Here is a 23,206-nt window from a genome sequence, read left to right on the forward strand (position 1 = left end):
TAGATATGGCAAGAAATGTAAACATTTTTTTTCGATTTCTCTGAAACGGAGCAAAAACGAGCATATGTCTATAGGACTTTTTTTCTTAGTTTTTTACTCCTCTACACGCTCCCGAAGTTTTGCCATTTAATTTGGAAACACCCTGTATAGACGATTTATAATACGTATTAGAATTCACGATAAAATTTATTTCACTAATGCAAAATTATACGAAAATACGTCAGTATTAAGTACCATATAATATAAAAAATGAAAATAACAAATACATATATTCACAGTTTTTATACCAAACATTTGGCAAAACAAAAAATGGTAATTAATATGTAAAAAATTATACAATACATATGCGAAACGCAACATAAAAATCTTGAAATTGATTGAAAGTCAGATATTAAATTTTTCTATTTTACAAATTTAGATTAATAACAAAAACGCTAATTGCACACAAACAAGTACTAAATTCCGTATCAAATTGTGCAAAATATATTTGCGAATCTATAATATATCTTGTTAAATTCTACACGCGGGAAACTAATATTTGATTGTTGGTTCAGCATTTACGCACACCTTTACGTTTTCGTTTAATTATAGAATTTTTATTTATAATAATCAGCGATTATTTTAGAATGCTGAATTTTTAATCAAGTGTAAAAGCTATTAAATCTTATACAAATTTTTTTAAGTAAATATTTATTAAACATGTTAATTTGGCGAATTTTACATATTCTTATTGTACGTATTCTGTCGTTTCTTCGTGTATATATTTGACATTACCATTATACGTATATAGTTTTAATATTATGATTAATATTATATTAATTATAATAATGGTAAATATTATAATTTAATATTATAAAATTTAACAACTTTGAGATTACATATTTTCAATTTTATTACATATATTATAAGTATTATATTTTCAAAACATAATAATACTCTCACATCTTTATCCATCCGTATAAATATTTACATTTATACTTATTAAAATTTCTGCTTATCCGTACTTCTATGTATCCATCCTTGTATTCATATCACGTATTCCATCCGTATGACATTTCTACATCCCATCTTTAGCTAGTCATGATTATCCGAAAGGAAATAGAATCTTAATTAGGACTTATTGCACAAATAATTAAAGTTTAATTCTACACGGTATCTTTTCTCCATATTATGTGCACGATCGCACATGTATGTATAGAAGTGTGTGTATTGAGTCTATTACCGTATCATATTATTTAGTGTTGACTCTATATACATATATATATATATGTATAGGTTATAAAGTATTAAACTAGATTCGCTTAGAATCGGCGAATTGAACCAATCAATATCTAATATACATCCAGAATTAATTATTTATTCTAATTTGTTTTAGCCTATCTACTTTAAGGCAGGATTTATGAACTGTAATATGTAATATTATAATATTATATGTAATAATTTATCGTAATTTGACATGTATCCATTATATTTTGACATAATTTTCATAAATCCTACTATTTCAATAAAAAAGTTCATTTTTCACTCACTGACTGATGCGCAACAGCGGAGGAATCTGCCATGTTGACTAGGTCGATACTATAACATACAAATACAAAAATCGAGATTAGTATAAAAGATAATGCATTTTTAAATAATTATTAAACGCACGGAATATTAAATTTATTCTTCAAATAAGTATTAAAATAAAAAACAATAAAATATAATTATGTAATTAAAAAAAACTTTTCGTTAAATATAAACTTTCATAAAATTTCATAAATAAAAAACTTTTTCTTTAATTCTAATTTTTTGAATTTAATTAATAGGAGGATTTAGTAAATATGAAATTTTTACATTAAATATGTATTATATTTAAATCAATTATACTCACTCCAGGGTTGCTCCGCCGATGCCCGATATCTCTCCTATAGGTCTCCTCTTTCTCTCAGACTATTTGGATTGTCCGCTTCGCAGAACTGTTCGACGCGAAATTCTCCGGATTGCTGTTTTCTGAATTATAATAATAAACGAATTATAATTATACAAATAAACGGTTCAATTAAAGGAGAACAAACGATACTTTAGTATACAAATTTATAATTATTAGGTTAATTGTTTTCAACTCTGTACTCTCTCGGCACTGTACATTCCTGAAAACGTAAATAATCATAATTGCATTTAAAAACAAAGTAAATATGATCACTTGCGAATTAATTATTAAAAAATCTTTTGTTTTTAAAAAGTCTTCGTCTAATTGTTAACACGCTGTTCCCTTACACGACACGACGTGACATAGTGCAATGAGTAGCAGTTAACGTTGCAATGAGTACCTTTGACTACTCCTTTACTACTACATCTTTATTGATTGTACCCTTTATTTATAGGGTATTGAGTCCCTCTATCTCCCCTTCAAGATTGTATTCATGGGAAGAATTATCATCATTTCAATAAAAGTTGAAATAGTGCACGAAAAGGCATTCATTATCTCAATTATTATAATAAAAATGAATTGTGTTAATTAATGAAAAATTCAGACCATGCAAAATATGTTTGACTAGCACTGTTACAGAACGTTATAGATACTAATCACAAACGTACGCATATATTCTTTACCCGCGCGTTTAAAATATCTCATATATAAAAAATCATTCGATATATGCTTATGAATCGTTCAACGTAATGTATCGGTTATTGCAATAATTGTAATAAATGCGTTCAGTATCTTTTGGTACTTGTCACAGTGATATTCTGAGAGTTAATGCTACGCATTGTTACTCGTTCGTTCGAGTGTTGGTGGACAAGAGATAGGCGCAACGACCTTGTGTTTGCAGCAGTATACTTCACAAAAACAAACACAAAGTTTTATAGCAATTTGACGTCATGAGAAGTTTAATGTTTTACGCAACAGTTTTATTTCAAATATTTTATTTTTAATTAACTTGAATAGATGCTGATTAAATCTAATGTTTATTTGAAAAAGGAAATTAATTTATTGTGATGTAAAAGTATTCATGTAAATAATAAATTTAAATTTAATACCTTTTTCTGTATTGTTACGATGCAATCGTAAACATAAAATTATAAGAGACTATAAATTTTGTATAAATAGAGTATACTATGCGCTTGGCTCAACATAAGTAGTACATTTCACAGCGATCTATTTTCGATAATTATTATTACCGTCTTTCTACTTCTTCCGACTCTTCTTCGAAGTTTATTGCGTACTGTTTTGCATTATATAACTTTGCTTTACACACGTCGTATATTTCCTCAGAATTTTAATCAGAGATACAATAACGCAGCTATACAGCTTTACAACTTGCTTTAAAGCGCATTACGATTTCTGCTTAATATAGTACTATTATCAAACAACGTACAGTGCTTTAATCATCCAACATCAAATTTACCGATATCTTTAAAGATCTTTGCCAAAGTCTGTTAAAAATATCTCAAATTACTACAATAAATTAAAAAATTAAAATTAGTAGAGTGAAATTATTCGTATTTCTAATTGAGACAAATTTAATTTACGCGATATTTTACTAGAAAGTGCTGAAATGATTTTATAATTTGCGAGATGCAAATGGTAGTAATGCGAGCAAAAATTCGCCTCGAAAGCCAAATACTGCATCTGTAATATTACGCATTCGTGAAACGTAGACGAAATTAATTCACGCAAAAAGTCAACATACTCATTTCGCTCAAACGACGAGTAAGCCAATAATTTGCCAAACTTAGGATTAAATATTTAAAAGAATTTTATCAAAAAAGCTACAGAAAAAAGAAAACTGCCAATAATATTTCTTTAATAACGTATCGCATATTATTAGATAACTACTGGGGATTAAAACTGATACATAGATGCATACATACTAACATGCGTACGCAAAATATCGAATTTCAATGCTGGACATGCAATTCCATGCTACGGGTATACGAAAGTAATCCATGTATTTATTCGCAAGAGTTTGCAGTGGCATTATATGTATATTTCCAAATTTATGGAATCGATCGAGTTCAGCGAAACTGCACATATCCGTGACAAACCGTAGGCAAACCCTAACAAATACATAGAGTAGGATTAAGCTTTCGTCGGTTGTTTGCAATTCACCCTATGAACGTTTGATGGTAAATTTTCAATACATATATCCAACTCATTTAATTCGGGAAATTCGGAACACACGAAACCTTTATACACGGAAGAATATCCCGCCTGGGACGTGATAGGCGTGTGGTTATGAGATACGCAGGCACGTAATTACCTCTTGCGCTGTTCAACGTGTACACACATTGACGCGGTTGCGAACTTGTTAGTTGTATGCTCACGTACGTTCGTATACATCTTCGTAGATATCAGGTGAAATATGCCGAACGAGTAACACACATGTACGTACAAGCAGTACGGACACCTACCCACACACATACGCGTGTATGCAAATTTATCGAGTTGACAAATTGCATTTTGGTAATAGATGGAGACATCGTGAAAATATTTTGCATATATTTTATATTACGCTGCATGATAATTACCGTTGATAAAAAGCAGCTCGTTAATCAGCGAAGGAAAAGCACGCACCCTTTGTCATGGGAAAGAATGCAATTGTTAGAAATTAATCCACAATATGTACGTTTAAGCGCTATTAAGCGCGTGATTTGTCATAAAGTCATAAAATATTGCATAAAACATTTTTTAACTCGCCTCGGCTGTGGTTCTCTTCGAGAGTCACCCGCCGATAATATTGTCGTTTGTTTTGCAGGCGCTTCAAACTGGAAGCGGAAATTGCCTCCATGACATGGAAAGTGCATTGGGACGACGTAATCGTGATACCTAACGCGAAGACAAGAGGCTCCATGTACTCCCTAATCGCGAATAAGTTTCGCGGTAGTGAACTGGTAAATATGATGGAAAATGCAATTCTCGCGTGATCTTTGTAGAATTTATAACATCGCCTTACTTGCGGTAACGACACAATTCAATTATCTAGGATTTCAAAAAGTAATTCGAGTGGATTAAGCAAATATTTGTCGCGATGAGTTATAGTGGTTAAAATAAACAACGTCACGGTTGCGATCGAATTTTCATCATAGCTTATCCTGATAGCGTTTCCAATAATTTTCATTCCTGAGAGGATGTGGTGTTCGTACCTCAGGTAGGATCTCTAAAGAAAGGAAAGAGGACAATGGTGGAAAGTATTACTCCACGAGTAGTGCTTACCCACTTCCAGAACATCCGGAGTAGCAACCATAAAGAAGACTTTATTTCATTGTACGTTATTCTGTTGACGCGTTTCTTATCATTTCTCTACATAGCGTTAAGGTACAGAAGCAAAAGAGAAAGCGTCCGTTTTTAAATTTGTTCGTACTTTTTTCTTATACAGCGAATAACAGAAAGAACAGAAAAAAAATAAGTTTCCCTTAGTCTTGAATTTATATTTATTTACAAAGCATGACGGAATTTTTTATTTAACGATAGAATCTTTGACCAATTTTCACTGAATCGTTTTAATTTAATTGAAATGTCAAGTCAACAATAATTTTTTCCATATATCAAACAATTGTTAATAGAAAACTTTTTCAAATAAAAAAAATTACATTATTATATATTTAATAACGAGAATTTACTTTAATTAACTTTATTTATAAATTCGCGTTTAGTTTTAAAAGTTCGATTACTGAGGCATTTAGTATTTGAAGTTTATTAATATTCTGTCTTATGTAACTCTCTGCCTTATGTCTCTTCTAATCTATTAGTATTTAAGAGATGATCTCTGTTCCAGACGATATATTCTGAAGATAATGCAAGTCTGCCAGATGGTGTTGATCGAAATGTGTATGTTCCGACAGGATTTTATAAGGTTAGTACGTTTGTTTTCATTTTATCTTTAAATCACAGTGCGTATGACGCGTATCAATTATGCAGGATATAATTAATTTATAGCAAATTTGGTTGTACACACTAGTATGCAGTAGTGCATACTATTATTAAAACCGTTGCACATGATTTATGTAAAAGTAAAATGCAAATATTTCAAATATAAGGTACAAGTTTTAATATTATGCTTAATAGCACAATAAGTAATGTATTGAGGATTTCCAATTCTAGGATTTCCATTAGAAAGAGATGAAAAATAAGTTAAACCTCGGTTAAAAGTTAACCATGAGTTGTGAAACTGAGCCTTAGTGGTTTAATCCGTCTTTATATTTATAGTAAACACACATTTTTACCTTAATTCGTGTACGATGGCTTCAATGTGCATCAATAAGCTCTGAGTGCATTCAATCGAATTCGCTATTAGAAATAGAAACAATAAATCATGATGCGTAAGTATCGCAAAAAAATTATTTTCCGACTTATTTTCAAGTTGTTTACCGAGGTGCAATCTCCAGTATTAACAAGATTAAACGCCAATGTATATTATCTACATCGAAATACATATATATTCCATACGCGTCGAATAGAGGCTTGTGTTGTTCACGTCTGCCAATCAATATTCACTTTTTTTTAAAATAAGGATATTGCTTCAATAGAACGTCAAACAATCGCGCGACACACGTTCGAATAAAACGTAACTTGAGAAACTAATTTATCAATAATTTCATTACAGCTGCAAAAGTTTTTTCATGTAAGATTTACAATCGTTTTTTTGATAGCCTTATTTTTCACGAAATTTGTTTGATACCAAACAACAAGAATTCGATATTTAACATTGATCTAATTTATATTTTGTGCTTTAAAATGTATAAGTTTATATATATACATACATACATAGATATATGTATATGTGTGTGTGTGTGTGTGTATATATGTGTATATTCTTTTTCATGGACATTCGATTTTTACGAGGCAGTCAAAGAACTGTCAATCAATGATTCCATCGACCGTAAAATTGCGATTCGTTTCAGAACTCAAAAGTCGCAATAAAACTCATACCGAGGAACAAAGTGGAAATTTCAAGACCTTTGTTGCTGGAGCTAAAGCGGGTAAGTAGCTGACTTCACAAACGCATGTCATAAATTATTGTCAATTTTAATTTGTCAAACGTAACTCTTTAGTATACACTTTGCAATTCTCTCAATAACGATTCTCAATAAATCATTTTTCTCTCCGCGTAATTTCTTCTCCAGTAACCGATTGCATGTAACGGGCTTTAATTCATATGAGTGGTGATGTTGGTGACTTTCACAGATGAAGGATCTCCAGCATGATCATCTTGTACGATTTTATGGTGCCTGTCTCGAGCCGCCGCATTGTTGTCTCCTAACCGAATACTGCCCCAAAGGATCTCTCCAGGTGAATTGCATTTCATGTCCCGATTTAAAGTTTTGATGAGTAACCAAGTAAATAATTATGTCCCACGTGTCATCAAATTAAGGCAAGATAGACATGCATTGCTGCAGAATGTGCCAAAACTTATGATTTAATTTTGAAATGGCAATCCTTTTCTAATAAAAAAAAATTAACACCACAATAATTATGTACTTATAATTATGATTTTGATTTAGCTAATTTCAAGTTGATTTCAACAGGATATTTTGAAACTTAACTTACGAAAAAATATACATATATAATTTTAAAAATATTCATATTATGATAAAGAACAATTCCGCCTTCGACGTTTTCGTTAAAAAAATGATTAAAATATTGTTATAAAATATGAAACATTTTGTATATATAGTTATGTCCGAAATACTGTATATCATATAATATCGGGAACGATGCAATATACATATGACTATGTTAATACCCGAAGCATATGTACAACTAAGCGTAGACTATCAATACATTCGTCCATAAGCATCGTAGGCGTCCTATATACGAAACAAAAGATGCTCCATTTATTGAATACTTGTCTTTCCTTATAGTGTAACTTCATAACTCGTTTGAACTATTGATTTGCCTTGCCCGAATAGCCATTTTAAACACGAGTGAAACTTGTACAGTTGTTCAAGAAAAGGATATGTCAAAGGAGACACGCGAAACGTAAAATATTTTGTACGATTTTATGCCATACATTAAGTATGTATTTAAAGATACACATATATAGCGATAATATTGAAGCATACAATATATTCAAACGTTTGATGACCTAGATGTAAAGAATATTACATAAGAACCGACAATGTGCGTTAAGGCCATCACACGTACAAAAATTGTAGTCGTAATCGTAAAGTCGCAAGCAAATTGACCAATCACAATCAAAATTACGATCTCGCGTTTTAAAACGCTCGACTGTGATTGGCCGATTTGCTTACGATTACGACTAAAAATTTTTGTACGTGTGATGGCTTTTACACTGGTATTTTAATCCTTTGTTATTGGACAGGATATACTAGAGAACGAGCAGATAAAGCTCGATCGCGTGTTCAGAGGATCCCTGATACACGATATCGTGCGCGGTATGGCGTATCTCCATGCATCGGAAGTGAAGAGTCACGGTAACCTCAAATCTTCAAATTGCGTTGTCGATTCACGATTCGTCCTGAAAATCGCCGACTTTGGCTTGCACGAGCTGAGAAGAAGCGCAGATGTGGATTCAGATGGCGATAAAAACAGCTACGCCTATTGGAGGAGTACGTATTTGCAAACTGTTTACGCCTCCGTAAAGCATTCCCGAGCGATAATATTTTTCCAACGACCTACACTAAAATAAGAGTTTGTTAATAGTTATCAAATGTTGAGAGAAATAATTTCAATCAAATATTTGCTTAATATAGCCAAAAATAATTTTATCTTTCTAAATATTTAGTAATTATTACAAAATTGATCGCATTATTGTGGTTGGTAATATTAAACATATTTAAGAAAGTAAATTTATTTTTTCGATTATATTATATTAATCGAAAATTTGATTGAAATTATTTCACTCAATATTTAGTAATTACCAGATTCTTTTTTCGGTGTAGTTGCAACGTCAAATATTTTTCAAACGCATAGAAATACAAATAGAGAAATATAGATAATATTAGAGTTAAAATAAACATATAAAACTTCTGTTTGAAAATTTAACTACTTGGACAAACAATATTTTATCGCTTGTCACACACACGTTTAGTAACACGTGGGAAAAACAAATATCAATAATTTCTGATATATAACAAAAATTTTACACGCTACAAATATTTTTTATCTCGACGATATTTCTATTTATAATTTATATTTACAATAACGATCGAACGCGTGGAAAAGGAAGGAGAGACTGCGTTAAACTGCTGCACCCGGTCTGATTTTTTAGAGCAGGAAATTTTGTATTTGTAGAACAGCTTTGGACAGCTCCGGAATTGCTGAGGCTGGAGAGACAACTGCCCGAGGGCACTCAGAAAGGCGACGTGTACAGCTTTGCTATAATCGTTCACGAGATCGTGATGCGCCAAGGGCCATTCTACTTGGGAGACAATAACGAATTCTCTCCAAAGGGTAAGTCTTAACGTCATTCGAGATAATCACGGGTACCAAAGCAATTGCCTCTCGTCACGTTTCGTAATACAGGAACAAAAATTGATCCCTAGTTAGCGTTGCACTTTATTCTTTTTGATGTGCATGACTTGCACTAGTTTAACTGGAAGCAATAAGGTCAGAATAACTGTATAAAATTTGCAACTACATCTTCCTATCATTTGAAAGGGATTCTCATTTGAAAGAGATAATAAAAATTATTTTGATAAGCAAATTTTCAGTAGACCGAGAAAGCTGGACCGAGAAAATGAAACAATATATATAAATATATGCACAGAATATATAGAGAAAAAATATATAAATATGTTAATTAAGAAAAATAGAATCCATTTATGTATATCCGCAAAATAATTATAAAGAAAGAAACAATGCTTCATTTCTCGTATATTGTTTTACAATGCAGTAGACAGCGATGCCATTGATGAACAACGTTATAAATATATTATATTTTACTAATCATGAATGCAAGAGATGAATGCAAGACGACGTATGGAATAATATACAGAACGAATTGTAGATCGTTATTTTATCCCATGATAATAATAGAAGAGCACAGTGTTTTTGTAAGTGCTTTAATTTAGGCATTTTAAAGAGTAACGAGGGGGGGGAAGACTTGTATCCTATATCGAATTATATAACCATGTTCATTTCAACGCATATAACATCTTTTTGTGCTTGTATTTCTAGCAACATGCATGTGGAATATGATCACGAACATACCGACGATTTGCGATGACTCACATGTTATGATTTAGCTGACGGTAATAGATTTTAATAAAAGCGATATCAATTCATGATTAAATGCAAAGCATATACAAAAATTACAGAGTCTTTCAATACGAAATTACAAGTATTGTATATTGCAAGGCAATTTAATTGTATAAGAAAATTGTTAAAACGCTTTCAATTTAATGATATTTAAGTAATGTAATCATATACAATTTTTATATAATTTTTAAAAACTAAATTGTTTGTAAGTTTCATATTTTTATTAGTTTCACGATCAATTTTTTAAACGAGCTTTTTGCCTGTTGATAAGTAAAATTTCATTCGCTGTTTTATCGGCCGCTGGATATTATTACTTGCTAAAGCTTTCTCAAAGAATCTTTTTGATAATTCTATCGAGCTTGCAAGCTCCTGTTTAGGCAATCCGTTACCAACAGTCGGTCTCTGCAGAACAAACTGTTAACACTAGAACCGCGGCTGTGCCATTTTTAATCTATCTGACAGTTTTTTCTTTTCCAGTTAATTTGAATCTGCATGTGGAGCTTTAGATTTTTGTGACTATTCATAAATAATCATAATTAATTACAAGTAATTTTACTTTTATGGTGACATCATAAAAAGCCAGATTTGCCTTGAACCGCGATTGGGTTAATTTAGATCCGCAGTTCTAGTGTTAAAATTTGCTGCGTTCCTATATTTATTAGTGCTGGCAATCTATAGTGCAGGTAACGTATACTATAAATTTTTAATAAATTTTACTAAGAATGAATATCGAAACGCAGCCATATTGTTTAAATTATATATTAAAACGAAACACAAATATCAATTGTCTCGTAGATTGTATGTATTTTATATTATTAAAATTTTTTTATATATAATTATAAATTGTACAGGACCACAAAAAAAATTTTTTGAAGAACAACTCAAACTAGAGTAGGTGTTTCTTATAGATTTTAGATCGCTGAATTCGAATTAGTAAGCCGTTTTGCTCCATCATGTCCAATTTTTTAGTTAATTAAGGAAAATGACGAAAAATCTGTGAAAATTAAAACATTGAGGAAAGAGTAAAACTAAATATGACATTGAAATACACCCAGAAAAAGGTTTCTTCAATTCAAAGAAATGTTTTTTTGCTACACGGTTAAAGAAAAAAATTTTACATAATAATGAGTTTTACCAAATTTTTACTAAAATTTGTAACAAGTAGAACTGAGAGAAAAATGCCGAAGTATTGCGAGACATATAATTAAAAAAACAATTTTGTGCTTTACTAATTTTAGGTATTATAGTCTATATACGCGCCACTCGAGTAGCAGCGCGTGAGCGGCATATGTAGGCTATAATACCTAACATTAGTAAAGCAAAATTGTTTCTTACACTTTGTTAAATTTGTCAAAATATATTTAGATCAGTTCTGCGACCGCATTTTAATGTCATTAATTTTACTCTTTCCACTCGCTTAAATAAAAAACTGAACGTGATAGAGTAAAACGGCTTACGAATTCGAATTCAGCGACCTAAAATCTATAAGAAACATCTACTCTGGTTTGAGTTGCTATGTAAAAATTTTTTTTGTGGTTCTGTGTTATTATTCAGTAACCATTCAATTAAGTTTTATTTCTTATACGAATTAGACTGCATAAAATTAGAATCTATTATCTATTCTCACGCTCGCGCAAAATATTACCGATACATTTTAATATATGAAATAAAACAAATAATTAATTAATCTATAAAAATCTATATAGTTAAAAGATTTGAGTGTGTATCTTCATTGATATCAATATCTTATCAAATATTGATGATCAAGAAAGCGAAGCTCGGTAACGAAGCTTGCAAGAACAGATTGAATCGACTGATGGCTTCGAAGGGAAGGAAAACCGTATCTAACATATATCGATATTAGATTATTATTAAATGTTGATCACCCGGTAATACTGGTCACAGTAAAGCGACTCGAGCTTTACCACTATAAAGCTCGCCACATTTTCAACTTAGGGAAATCGATAGTTTGTCGCGCAATCGGTAATGGAGTTCTCGTTCAAAGCTTGCAAGTTCACGGCAACCAGCCACGAGAATCGATCGAAATGGAATGTGTTCTGTAGGAGCACGTCGAAGCGAGGTCCGAAAGCTCAGTCGAAGCTCTCACGCGTCCTAGAACGCACGCGACTATCGCGCGCACTCCGCCGAGATTCTCGTTATCGCTTTCCTTTTTCCCCATTTATCCATTTTTCTTTTCGGCACAAAAAAAAAAACGTATTCTCGGCGACGACACGTGAAATCATCGGGCACCACTTATGTCCCAGTCTGCGGCCTAAAGACGAAGTCGTAGGTGTTGTTTTAAAATGAAAAGGAGAAATCTTTCGACGAGCGGCATACCCGACAACGTGCGTGCACAACGCGTCGTGTTCTTCTTCTCCTTCTCTTTTTTTTTACAAGCTACGTGTAAATTTACAAAATTTGTTGTCGAAATCTATTGGATTCTTCGCAAAATTAATCTCATCGCGTGATTTACACGCCGTATAACGATTAATCGGCGGCAGTATCGATTTCGAATGCGAAAAGACCGCCGCACCGGGTCGACGCACCTCTGTAATATCAGCGTTACAACCGCGCGGAAGCAATTAACGTTGCATCATGGAACGTGAGGAAAAACAGCATGTGAAAATAAATCTCGGTGACCGTGTTAGAGGGATAGAGGCCACTGACTACGTTAAAGTTTCCCCTATAAACGGAATGGAGCTCTTGCTTCTGTGTTAATGTTCTTCCACTAAAGAAAATAAATTTCCGACGGGTTAGAGAAAGAAAGTCTATTGATGACATTTTCCCTAATTTTGGGAGGAAACTTTTTATTAGATTAGAAAAGAGTTTCCAAACGCGATGGAGTAATTCCTTAACGATGCTGAGAATAAATATTTGATAACGTTAAAAAAAATATGTAATAATAATGTCATCCTTTCTCTGTTATACAAAGTAAAACGATGATAATATAAATTTGCGGATCAAAGGTTTATTAACAGTGTTTTTAGTATCAATTGATTACGAGTATTAATACGGTCGGACTATTCATTTACTTGTATCACTGGTGGCTTTAACTTCATTCTATACGCGCGATGCGGTTTGAACTGTTAAAGTGAACATGATTTGCTGACAGGCGCCGAGGAGAGAAACTCGAGGTAGCGCGCGTGGTAATCCGACAAGTGATAGATCGCATAACCGATCAGACAGCGTCATAAACGACCTGTTTCGTGTTTTGCGATATTTTCTGCGCGAGTTCACCGGCCGTTTGCTGTACTATGCAACCTTTTATTTTCTCCTCTATTTCTTATCTCAGCACGAATGGGACTTTTATCTTTTTACACTATATACTTCGCTCTAGAATGTTTTTGTCGCGATAGACAGATCGTTTTATTGTCTTGTTGCTGCATGCTTGGAACAGTGCGAAATTGGAATATAGTTCAGTGTCTCGTTTTGTCACTCTTCCTTTTCTTCTTTCTTTCCGAAGTTTCCCCTTCACAGTTCTTGTTTATGTAGTTGTAATAAAAACGTATTTCCCAGAGGAAAATACAATTTTTATTTTCAGAAAAAGATATTATTTTTAGGCTACGGTCATTTAAACAATATTTTCGGCAAAAAAATTTTTAATTATAAATATTCGAAGAGTTTTAATTTTGAATTATACTATTCATATTCAATTTTAATATGTGCAGTTATTAACATCTAGATTTTTTGTTGCGTAAACTAAATTGGAAATAAGCCGAAAAATAAATGAGTGTTATATATACGCATTATATATATAAAGATTATATATAACGATATATATGTATATATTCAATATCGATATCGACATTACCATCGAGTTCCTTGTACCATAAACATTTCACTTGCAAAATGTGTCCCGAGTGGAGGATAACGATGAAAAGCGTTCATGCTAATTTACTCGGCGGCGAAATCGAGGTTACGAGCTCGTTGCTTGCGGTTATTAATTCTGCGAGACATTTTTAGGCGCCGACAAAAACAGCGACATGAACAAAATAATTTCCTCATGCCATGAACAAATTACGATTCACACGTTCCGTGGAAGGTATGGCGTATCGTGTAGTGATTAGTGCTGGAAAGTTAAAATCGGCGTATATACAATAAGACAAGGTTTAATGGGATCAGTGGAAGTGAAAATAGAGATCCGGGATGGACTCAGTTATCGGGATAAACGCGAGTGTTTCCCTAAAGCGGCGAAATCCCATAAGGCAAAAGAGAAACTGCGGATTATACCTTAAACCTTGAAAAGGATCGGATGGCCCATCCAATGTAATTTTCGGAAACTTTTTTGCATTGTATATAGCGGAGATAAGAATATATACATTTGCGTTTGATATTTTAATGAAGCGGTTCGTTACGTGTCAAAATTGTTTCTAAAAATCAGTTCACTTTTAATTAATTTTCAATTATTTTTAATAATCTTCAATAATCTTCAATAATTCTCTTACTTTTCCATTTAAATAAAATGCTATAAATCTCTCCTTTTTTTAAGTTTTGGATATATCTTGAAACAGGAAATTATTAACGCAGATTACGTGTAATTCAGTTTAATGGCTATGACTATTTACGGAAATTGATGCGTCTTTTGGCGAAATTTAGGAAGTGTGAATTTGTGAACTCAGACGAAAACAGGGTCGTTGGTCATAAAATGATCAGATAAGGATCAAAAAGAGATCAACGGAAAAGAAATCAAAATCAAACGCGACGATCCAAGGCCGCCAAGACGTAAGTTTTCAACGAAATTCCATCGAATAAATCGACCGTAATATCATTACACGCGAATTAAACTTTAAGATGAACATCATACTCATTTTAACTTCGAGCACTCTGAAGAAAGCTTTTGGATAATAGCTTTCATTCATCAAAGCTCTGTAATGTAACGTCTACAAATCGATTTAGCAAAAGATTAGCATTATCTTAAAAAATATACGCGTCGTGTGACAATTTTTATTGGGTATTAGATATTATATTATTAAATGCATATTTTAAAACAATACTTTTTTGGAAACGTAACTAATTCTTTAACAAAAGCTGTCTATTTAATTACTCGAATTATTAATCGAATTGTTATAATAGTTATTATTTGCAGAAACTGGCCATTGTGGAAATACTAATGAATAATTATAAGCAATTATATATAACAGCAACTGAAATTTTAATTAAGCGATTTTTGAAAAAAATAAAACGCTTTAGCGATCCAATGTTTAATAAATATTATTTTAGCTTGAGAAAATACGCGATATTTTAGTACGAAATAAGATAAATACATACTTGAAAGAAGAATGGTAACGGTTTTAACAACTTGCAGAGATATGGTACTGTTTACGCAATACGTCGAATACAGTCCACTTTCTCTTGCATGTTGAACAGTAAATGAGAATTAATTTTGTATAAAATGTTTGTTGTAACAGATCCGAGATAAACATAACAAAATATACATTTATTATGCATGCTAAAACAATGTACTTAATTAATTGTGAAAAACATGATATAAATTTATATAACAAATGTTTCGACAATTCAAATTCTAGAGTTAAATGTTATACCTTAAATCTAAATAAAAATATAGATATACATATATATATACGTGGTTTAGATATTATTTATGCAAAAGGTTATGCAACAAAATTATCATATAAAACGTATAAATCACAGATGATTTACATCTGATAAGGAAAGGGGATCCAACTGTCGCCCTCCGATTTTAATAAGCTTTTAGTATGTTATTCTGACAAAAATAAGCGACACGTATTTTTTATACGTGTCCATACACACTTTTAGGGGGTGAAACACTCTTTAGAAAAAAATCGATTTTTCTCTTTTGAAGCGAATATCGTCGCAACTGTAAGAGATAGAAAAAAATTTTCAGAATGAAAATTAAATGGCTTCAAAAGTATACTTTAGAACTATAATAAAAAAAATTTTTTTTATATTTATTTATGATAAAAATTATTTATTTATAAAGAAAAAAATTTTTTTTATCTAAAAGCTCATTAAAATCGGAGGGGAACAGTTGAGTCCCTTTCCTTGTGAGTATTCATATCTGAGTGAAAAGTACAATAAATGTCCCTTTCTGTCTGTATTTAAATTCTCTTTTTTTTTATGGTACGCTACAATGATCGAAGAACTCTATCCAACAATTTCCATCTGTCAAAAAACGGCACGCGATATTCAGCGGACTTTCCGCATGATGTATCACATCCGATTATTCAACCGCGAAATTTCGCGATCGTATGGAGGATCTTAAATATGAAATTTGGAAATAGTATATATTGGCGGGTTATAAAATACTATGTCATATAAATTTTTATCGGGTATGCCGACTTGGCGGAAGTATAATACATTTGTCATGCGTGTCTGCGTGCACACACGCATGTACGTGTACGTATGCGAAGGAATGGAAGAGAACGAGGAGAAAAAATCCGATATCGCAACGGTAAATTTTCAAGGGCTGTCCGCCGAGGCAGTTTGGCTCTCCCTTGATCGATGGCCAGGCTCTTCAAGGACGAAGACAGAATGGCGGATAGGAGTAACGCCTCAAGCACGAGCAGCCTAACCCTGCCACAAGGGCCGCAAGTCGGGACAAATACCGACGGTGGGGCCAGTCCCAGGAGGGCCGTCAGTCCTCTCCTCGAAGTTCGCAGGCCTCATTGCACCCTCAACTGCGAATCCTGCAACTTGTTCCTCGAGGACATCTACAGGCACAGTATGTGTCCGTTGTCCTTGATGCGCAACAACAGGTTCCAATTTCCTGTAACCGCGATTGAATTCGATATCCAATCAATCATATAATAAACGTAATTACCTTCCGGTTTCCGAGAACAGAGATCCGCCAGAATATAACATTCGATATTAACCGATCGAACAGAACTAGATGATTGTGTGACGTTTATGTGGATTTTGGAGTATGGAAAATTTCATTAGGAATATTTCCTATGATACATGTTATAAATTGATATCGATTTCGTTTTGTCAAAGAGGAATTTTATAAAATATGCAACGCCCTGTTAGTAATTGGAATAGAATAGAGGTAAAACGCCTCTCATTTCTGTGATCTTTTCACTGAATTTCATTGAAATTTTATATTACTTTTAATAAACGTCAACATGTTCTATCTATTTTAATTTAGTACCTTTCGACACTCGCACGTGCATACACATATTGTAAAATTTTTAATAACTTATGATTGTGCATTACATTATTACTATTATAATTTTAATTGTATACGTTATTTATACTTTTCATGTATATTTTACATTATATATACAATTATTAATTTATAAAATGTGTTCTTTACTTGTTTCAATCTCTTTAAATTTCTTTGTTTATTTCTTTTTAAATAAAAATTGTTGTATGTATCACTAATTTAGTGGAATTTTTTATTTCAAGAATTCAAGGAGTGTGATATATGATGATATTGATACACAGGAAACTAAAATTTATATTTCAAGATTTTATATGAAATAGGGCTTGCGAATATTTCCTTTGTCGTATAGGCTATGTATGGAATATTATTCAAACCAAGATTTTTTATGTAATTTCAATTCTATTGTTCATATTCGTCATATTATTTCAGTTTTGCTTATATAAACGCGTATCAATATTTCAAATAAAATTATGCTACAGAAAAAGAATAAGATTGAAAAAGAGATATCAATTAAAACAGGAAAAAGTAAAAATATACATTAAACGTTATTGTAATTGTTTCGATCAGTTTTTAATTATAAAAGTTAGCTCGCTTTTCAGACATGATCCGACATTAAATAATAAAAATTTTTATTTAAAAAAAGTAACTGTAACGGTTACGGTAAAATTCTATTTCCGTCTCTTTGTACGTACAAGTTATAAAAGAGAATTAAATTTCTGTTGTCATTGATATATTTACCTCCCTTTGTCAATTTACCTCAATTCGTTTCTCATATTGACGTTTACACCAGAAACCCGTTTAACTAATTCTGTGACTTTATGGAACAGATATATCAGCTAGCAGTTAGACCAGGGCGGAGTTCCGGTATGAAAGTAAATGTAGACACGTTAACTGATTTCTATTCTTTTCTGGCATCTATCTGCGATGAAATTGGCGTATGTTATTTATATGATCAGAAACATAGATTGTATTATCGATAACTACATGGTTTTGAATGCCCGTTAGATGCTGCTATTTTTCACATTTTTATCTAACTGACGATTCTATCATAGATTCCCCGTTAGTTACATTCAATAACTTACGCTCATCCGCGTATTGTATAATCTTCATAAAAAGAAATTTATATCGCAAGATGAGAATAAATTGCCTTTTATATAAGTAAAGAGTAGACATTTAAACATAACATAGATACTGATCCGGCTTGTTCCTTTTTCTCTCTCTATTTCTCAACTTCGACAAAAATAAAAATTATTTTCAATAAGACAAACTTTCGTACTGTAATTTTATGGTTCGTTGATGCTCTGAGATGTTCACGTCAGTCTGTAAATATACTTTATTGGAAAAATTTGCAGGTTAGATGCGCCAATAAATTGATACGAACGATTGTACTCAAGAAGATCAAACGGTCAACGGAAAATTTGTAGCTGCTCTTTAAAATGATATGTGGACAGTAGTGAAGTACGCTAGTAAGCGGACGAAGGAGAAAGTTCCTCGCACTAAGCGGACATCGCCGTCTGACGCGGGCTCACTGAACCACGGATATAGTTTCGCGCGATTGCATGGGAACATTATAATCTGAATAATTACAACATTGCGGAATACCTCGCGGTATTGCGTCAATTGCTTTTAACATGTTATCTCGTCCTACAGAGCAGTTGCACGTTGCAATCGATATTTTATGCCCAACAGGCGGATTATTTTCCACGCGTTTTCCTTTTTTTCTATTTTTTTGTTTTTCATGAAGAGATTCTTTTACGTTGCCCTGTGAACTTTGATACCATGCGACACACTTCGTCTCTGTTGCAGAAATAATAGAAGGTGTTAGAAGAGGTGGCGGTTCACCATTAAGGCCTGTAATAGACGATGCTTCTGTTGAAGAAGAGGTAAACATTAAATTAGCAAATATTTTAAATGTATTCACATATTCATGTTTACATGTATGCAAGATTTATTTGCTCATGATAATCAATGGTCATTCATTGGCATTATCAATTGCATAGTACCATAAAATATTCATATGATTCGACGTATTATTAACACATATATTATTAATCGCTTGCCTGTTTAAAATGTATTTTTAAATTTAATGTATTTTTAAATGTTTGTTTAAAATGTATTTTAAATTTATTAAATTCGGTCTCACATAGAACATAATTCCAACATTTTCCAACTATTGTCAATACATCTACGATAATGAATTTGCTGAAGATGGTTTGAAAGAAACCGGAACGTCTAAATAAACTGGTATCGACAGTCACTGTACATTTTTAATATATATATTATGTGAATATTATTAGACTATTGTATAAATTGCGCACCAATTACCGCGCTATGTAACGCTCTCATTGTACATTATATTATTGTTATTTATTAAATTGCTTGTACAATTTAACAATTAAGTGATATTACTATTCTGGTTCTGCTCATAAATGCGTTTCAAAATTTGAAATGTGAAAAATATTTTGGCGCGCGGTATACAGAATTAGAATGCATACAAATTCACACAGAAGTATGTATTTAAGCACTACCGAAAAAAATATAAAATTATAAAAAAATTATAAAAATTATAAATATCGTTTCGACTGAAAAGAAGAATATAAATTTATGAAATGAATATCATTTTACAGGTAGCTACTCTAATGAGACGATGCTGGGCGCAAGAAGCCGCGGACCGACCGGATTTTCCTGCGCTGAAGCAAACGATTCGTAAAATTAATAAGTGAGTAATTTCTCTCTGCAAATATGCCATTAATGTAATCTTGTAGTTTAGAGATCACGATTTACGAGTCGCGCGTTTCTAATTATGAATTTAGTCCACGTCGATGTCAGAAATGTCACGTATACAGACAGCGGACTTAAAATAGAACCTCGAACAAATTTTAATGACCTATTCTTTCATTAAGCTAAAAGCCCTAGTTGTAGCGCGAACGCGTAGCACGGATATCGAGATCGTGATAGAAAAAAAGTGCGTATATCATCCTTTAGAAAGGCGATAAACCTCGAGTTGGGGTGTAATGTCGGCGCGGAGCTGTAAAACTTGGAATAAAACGTCCGAACTATCAGAAGAATGCATTAACTGTGTCGTCGAGGTATTGTCCCTGTCTAACATTATTTCTATCTCGTCGGATTTTTATCGGATTCGCCGGTACACCGGTAGAAACCGGTTACGTTTTACGTCGAGATGCCGGCGTGTCGAAAATGTCGATAACGACAAGGATTTTCCTAGGAATCAGCGATGGTACATAGATAATTGCGCGGCTGCGTCTTCGGCATGAAAGAGACTTGAGATTCAGGTCGAATGAATTGAGAAATGGCTGACTGCGATCTCCGGTATATGGTGTGGAACAGCGTCGTTCGTATTCAGCTCGGCAAATTGTACAGGCCATTGTAGAAGCCGACATAAAGCGTCGCCGAGAGTAGAGCTCGTGATATCTCTACGAGTATTTCTTTCTCTTCTATCGTAAAGACAGGCAGTCAACTCCTTTTTCTCTCTCTCCCCCACCCTCATTCTCTCTTTCTTTCTTCTAGATATTGGTATAGTTGTCGACCTTCTGGGCGTTGTGCATCATCTCATAGAGAAAGAGTACATCGTCGAGTTCAGGCACATAGTAATTCAGTAGGTCAATAACTGCACGTGAGAGAATAGCTTCCGGACGGTTAAGCGCGTTCCGTTGAGGAACAGAAAACTGAGAAATAAGCGGAAATGACGATGATGAGAAACCGAGAGGCAAAATAAGCTGAGAAAAAAATATGAAAAAATCGTGTCACTGGTAATCGATCATCGAAGCAATCGTCCAACCTTTTCTAAAAGGAAAATTGCGCTTGCTTGCGAAAGGCGTAGCTGGCTTTTCTCAGAAATATAAATTTGCGACTAAATCATCCGTAAGATCATCTCTTCTTTAAAGGAGGTATAAACTGTAAACGAGCATATCATCTAGAGGAGATAAGATTTATTAATTTCCAGCGCGAAGTGTGAAAGTTGATGAAGACAATTATGCCTATAGAAATTATGCAAAACAGCGATCTCATTTTTTTACGTTAAACTTTCTCTCTCATTCTTTTTTTTCTCGTTTTTTCTATTTTTAATTTACATTTTCTTATAAGATCACCGCTGACTTTCGTCAGGCAATCAAAAATGCCGAAGACGTAACCGCGTTAGTATTTGCGCAATTATCTATGTACGATCTTTGTTACATTTTCGATCGCCCGACGAAAGCCAGTGATCTTGCGAAAGAATGTGAATTAAGAATAGGGAAAATGAGAAAAAGAATGAGAGAGGAAGCTTGATGTAAGAAAATGAGATCGCTGCTTTGCATAATTTCTATAGGCATACTTATCCTCATCATGCTTTCACGATGCGCGTTGGAATCTACATTAAATAAGAATTCTGCAATCTCACAGGAAAGCGATTCAATCGACGTTCGTTTAATATCTTCGACGGACGGCTGTTTCGATTGACGGCTCGTCGCCGCGTTTGATCGAGAGCTTCCGATCTCATTTAACTCTGACGTAGTTTTATCGAAGCACTCGACAATTTTTATTTTCATTTTCGACGATAACATCCATATGACTCGTAAATTGGACCGACGTGTGGCTCCCAATGATTGACTTTCGTGAGAATTTTGCGGATTCGAGAGCCATATTCATAAAAATCGTTATTAAAGCTGTTGATTTTTAATATTGATAAAATGGATTATATCTTACATATACCTACGTATTATATACAATGTATAATCTTTATCCGCTTTTTTTAGGGAAATGGTTTATGAGAAAAATTTTATTTTTTAACGATCGAATGATCTATGACATTGAGCACATTTATATTTTACATCTTTTAATATCGTACACGTGACACATTTAATATCTATTAAAGTTATTCAATATTTATAATTAAACAATTTTGTTAAACACATGTTACATTGTTACAACTTAAAACATTACGTCATGTAATCAGAATTACATTCAAACATGTCCTATTTTGGCTAACAAATACACATATTCTGTTCACTAAAGTTCTAAAGCTGTAACAACACGGACTCTCAGGGATCTGTACAACTGACACAGCATTACTAACAATCCCTTTAAACTTTCTAAAGCTTATTTACTAAGAGACTATATACAAGCTTAAAGCAAAAAAGTTTCAAAGCCTAAGAGCATCTTTTTTATCACAGTCTGAGATATTTTTATTGAATTTAAAGACGAATATTTTTCTCGATCTTTATCTAAGAGAGATCTTTTCATTATTGGTGTAGTTTATTTCTAAATCCATCACTGATGTATTTAAAAATGAGAAATTTAAATATACCTATGGCCATATTTGTTAACAAAAGTTTTATATTGTATCACGTGTATATATTTGAATTTACAACTTTTACTTTTAATACAACTTTACAAAGCATGCCTGCATTTTTTGTTAATTAACGTCAGAGCTATTTACAGAAAAATATTATAATACGCAAATATACGTGTTAGCACGATTTATAAATAAACTCACATCGTAATCTACATTATTACCATACATTTAACGTGTCGATTGTTGTAAAAAGTTATACGATTTAAGCAAATAAGACGTTGTGATAATAAAAGCTTAGTGATTACCACAGTTTCGTATATTCTTCAATTTCGCGGAGACGAATTAATACTAATAAATGAGAACGTTAGAACGATATCACAAAATGTTTCAGTGCTCGATCTTATTTATTCTAACAGTCGATAAGCGTATTGTTCACACATAATACATGAACAGAATACTGAATAACGATTTAGAACTCAACATTCTCAATATATGAACACATTATGCAAACGAATACCAAGCAGAATGATTATGTCATTTGAGATTAATAATTGAGAAACAAATT

The 23,206-nt window shown here is 32.6% G+C and overlaps 1 protein-coding gene across 3 annotated transcripts in view; it reads left to right on the plus strand.

Moving 5' to 3' along the window:
* The window catches only part of LOC108729025 (atrial natriuretic peptide receptor 1), a 99,656-nt gene that overhangs the window by 59,381 nt on the left and 17,069 nt on the right, over window positions 1-23,206 (plus strand). For 2 of the 3 annotated variants that reach the window (XM_018457928.1, XM_018457927.1), the window contains 8 exons: window positions 4,740-4,875; window positions 5,760-5,837; window positions 6,886-6,963; window positions 7,169-7,273; window positions 8,307-8,553; window positions 9,239-9,397; window positions 19,155-19,231; window positions 19,976-20,067. In XM_018457928.1, the coding sequence (XP_018313430.1) occupies window positions 4,740-4,875; window positions 5,760-5,837; window positions 6,886-6,963; window positions 7,169-7,273; window positions 8,307-8,553; window positions 9,239-9,397; window positions 19,155-19,231; window positions 19,976-20,067 (972 nt within the window). The remainder of the gene's footprint in view (window positions 1-4,739; window positions 4,876-5,759; window positions 5,838-6,885; window positions 6,964-7,168; window positions 7,274-8,306; window positions 8,554-9,238; window positions 9,398-19,154; window positions 19,232-19,975; window positions 20,068-23,206) is intronic. The other variant, XM_018457929.1, reaches the window with a different exon arrangement.

The sequence above is a fragment of the Mycetomoellerius zeteki genome, unplaced genomic scaffold (genome assembly GCF_001594055.1).
Source record: "Mycetomoellerius zeteki isolate Tzet28-1 unplaced genomic scaffold, Tzet1.0 scaffold690, whole genome shotgun sequence".
NCBI lineage: Eukaryota > Metazoa > Arthropoda > Insecta > Hymenoptera > Formicidae > Mycetomoellerius > Mycetomoellerius zeteki.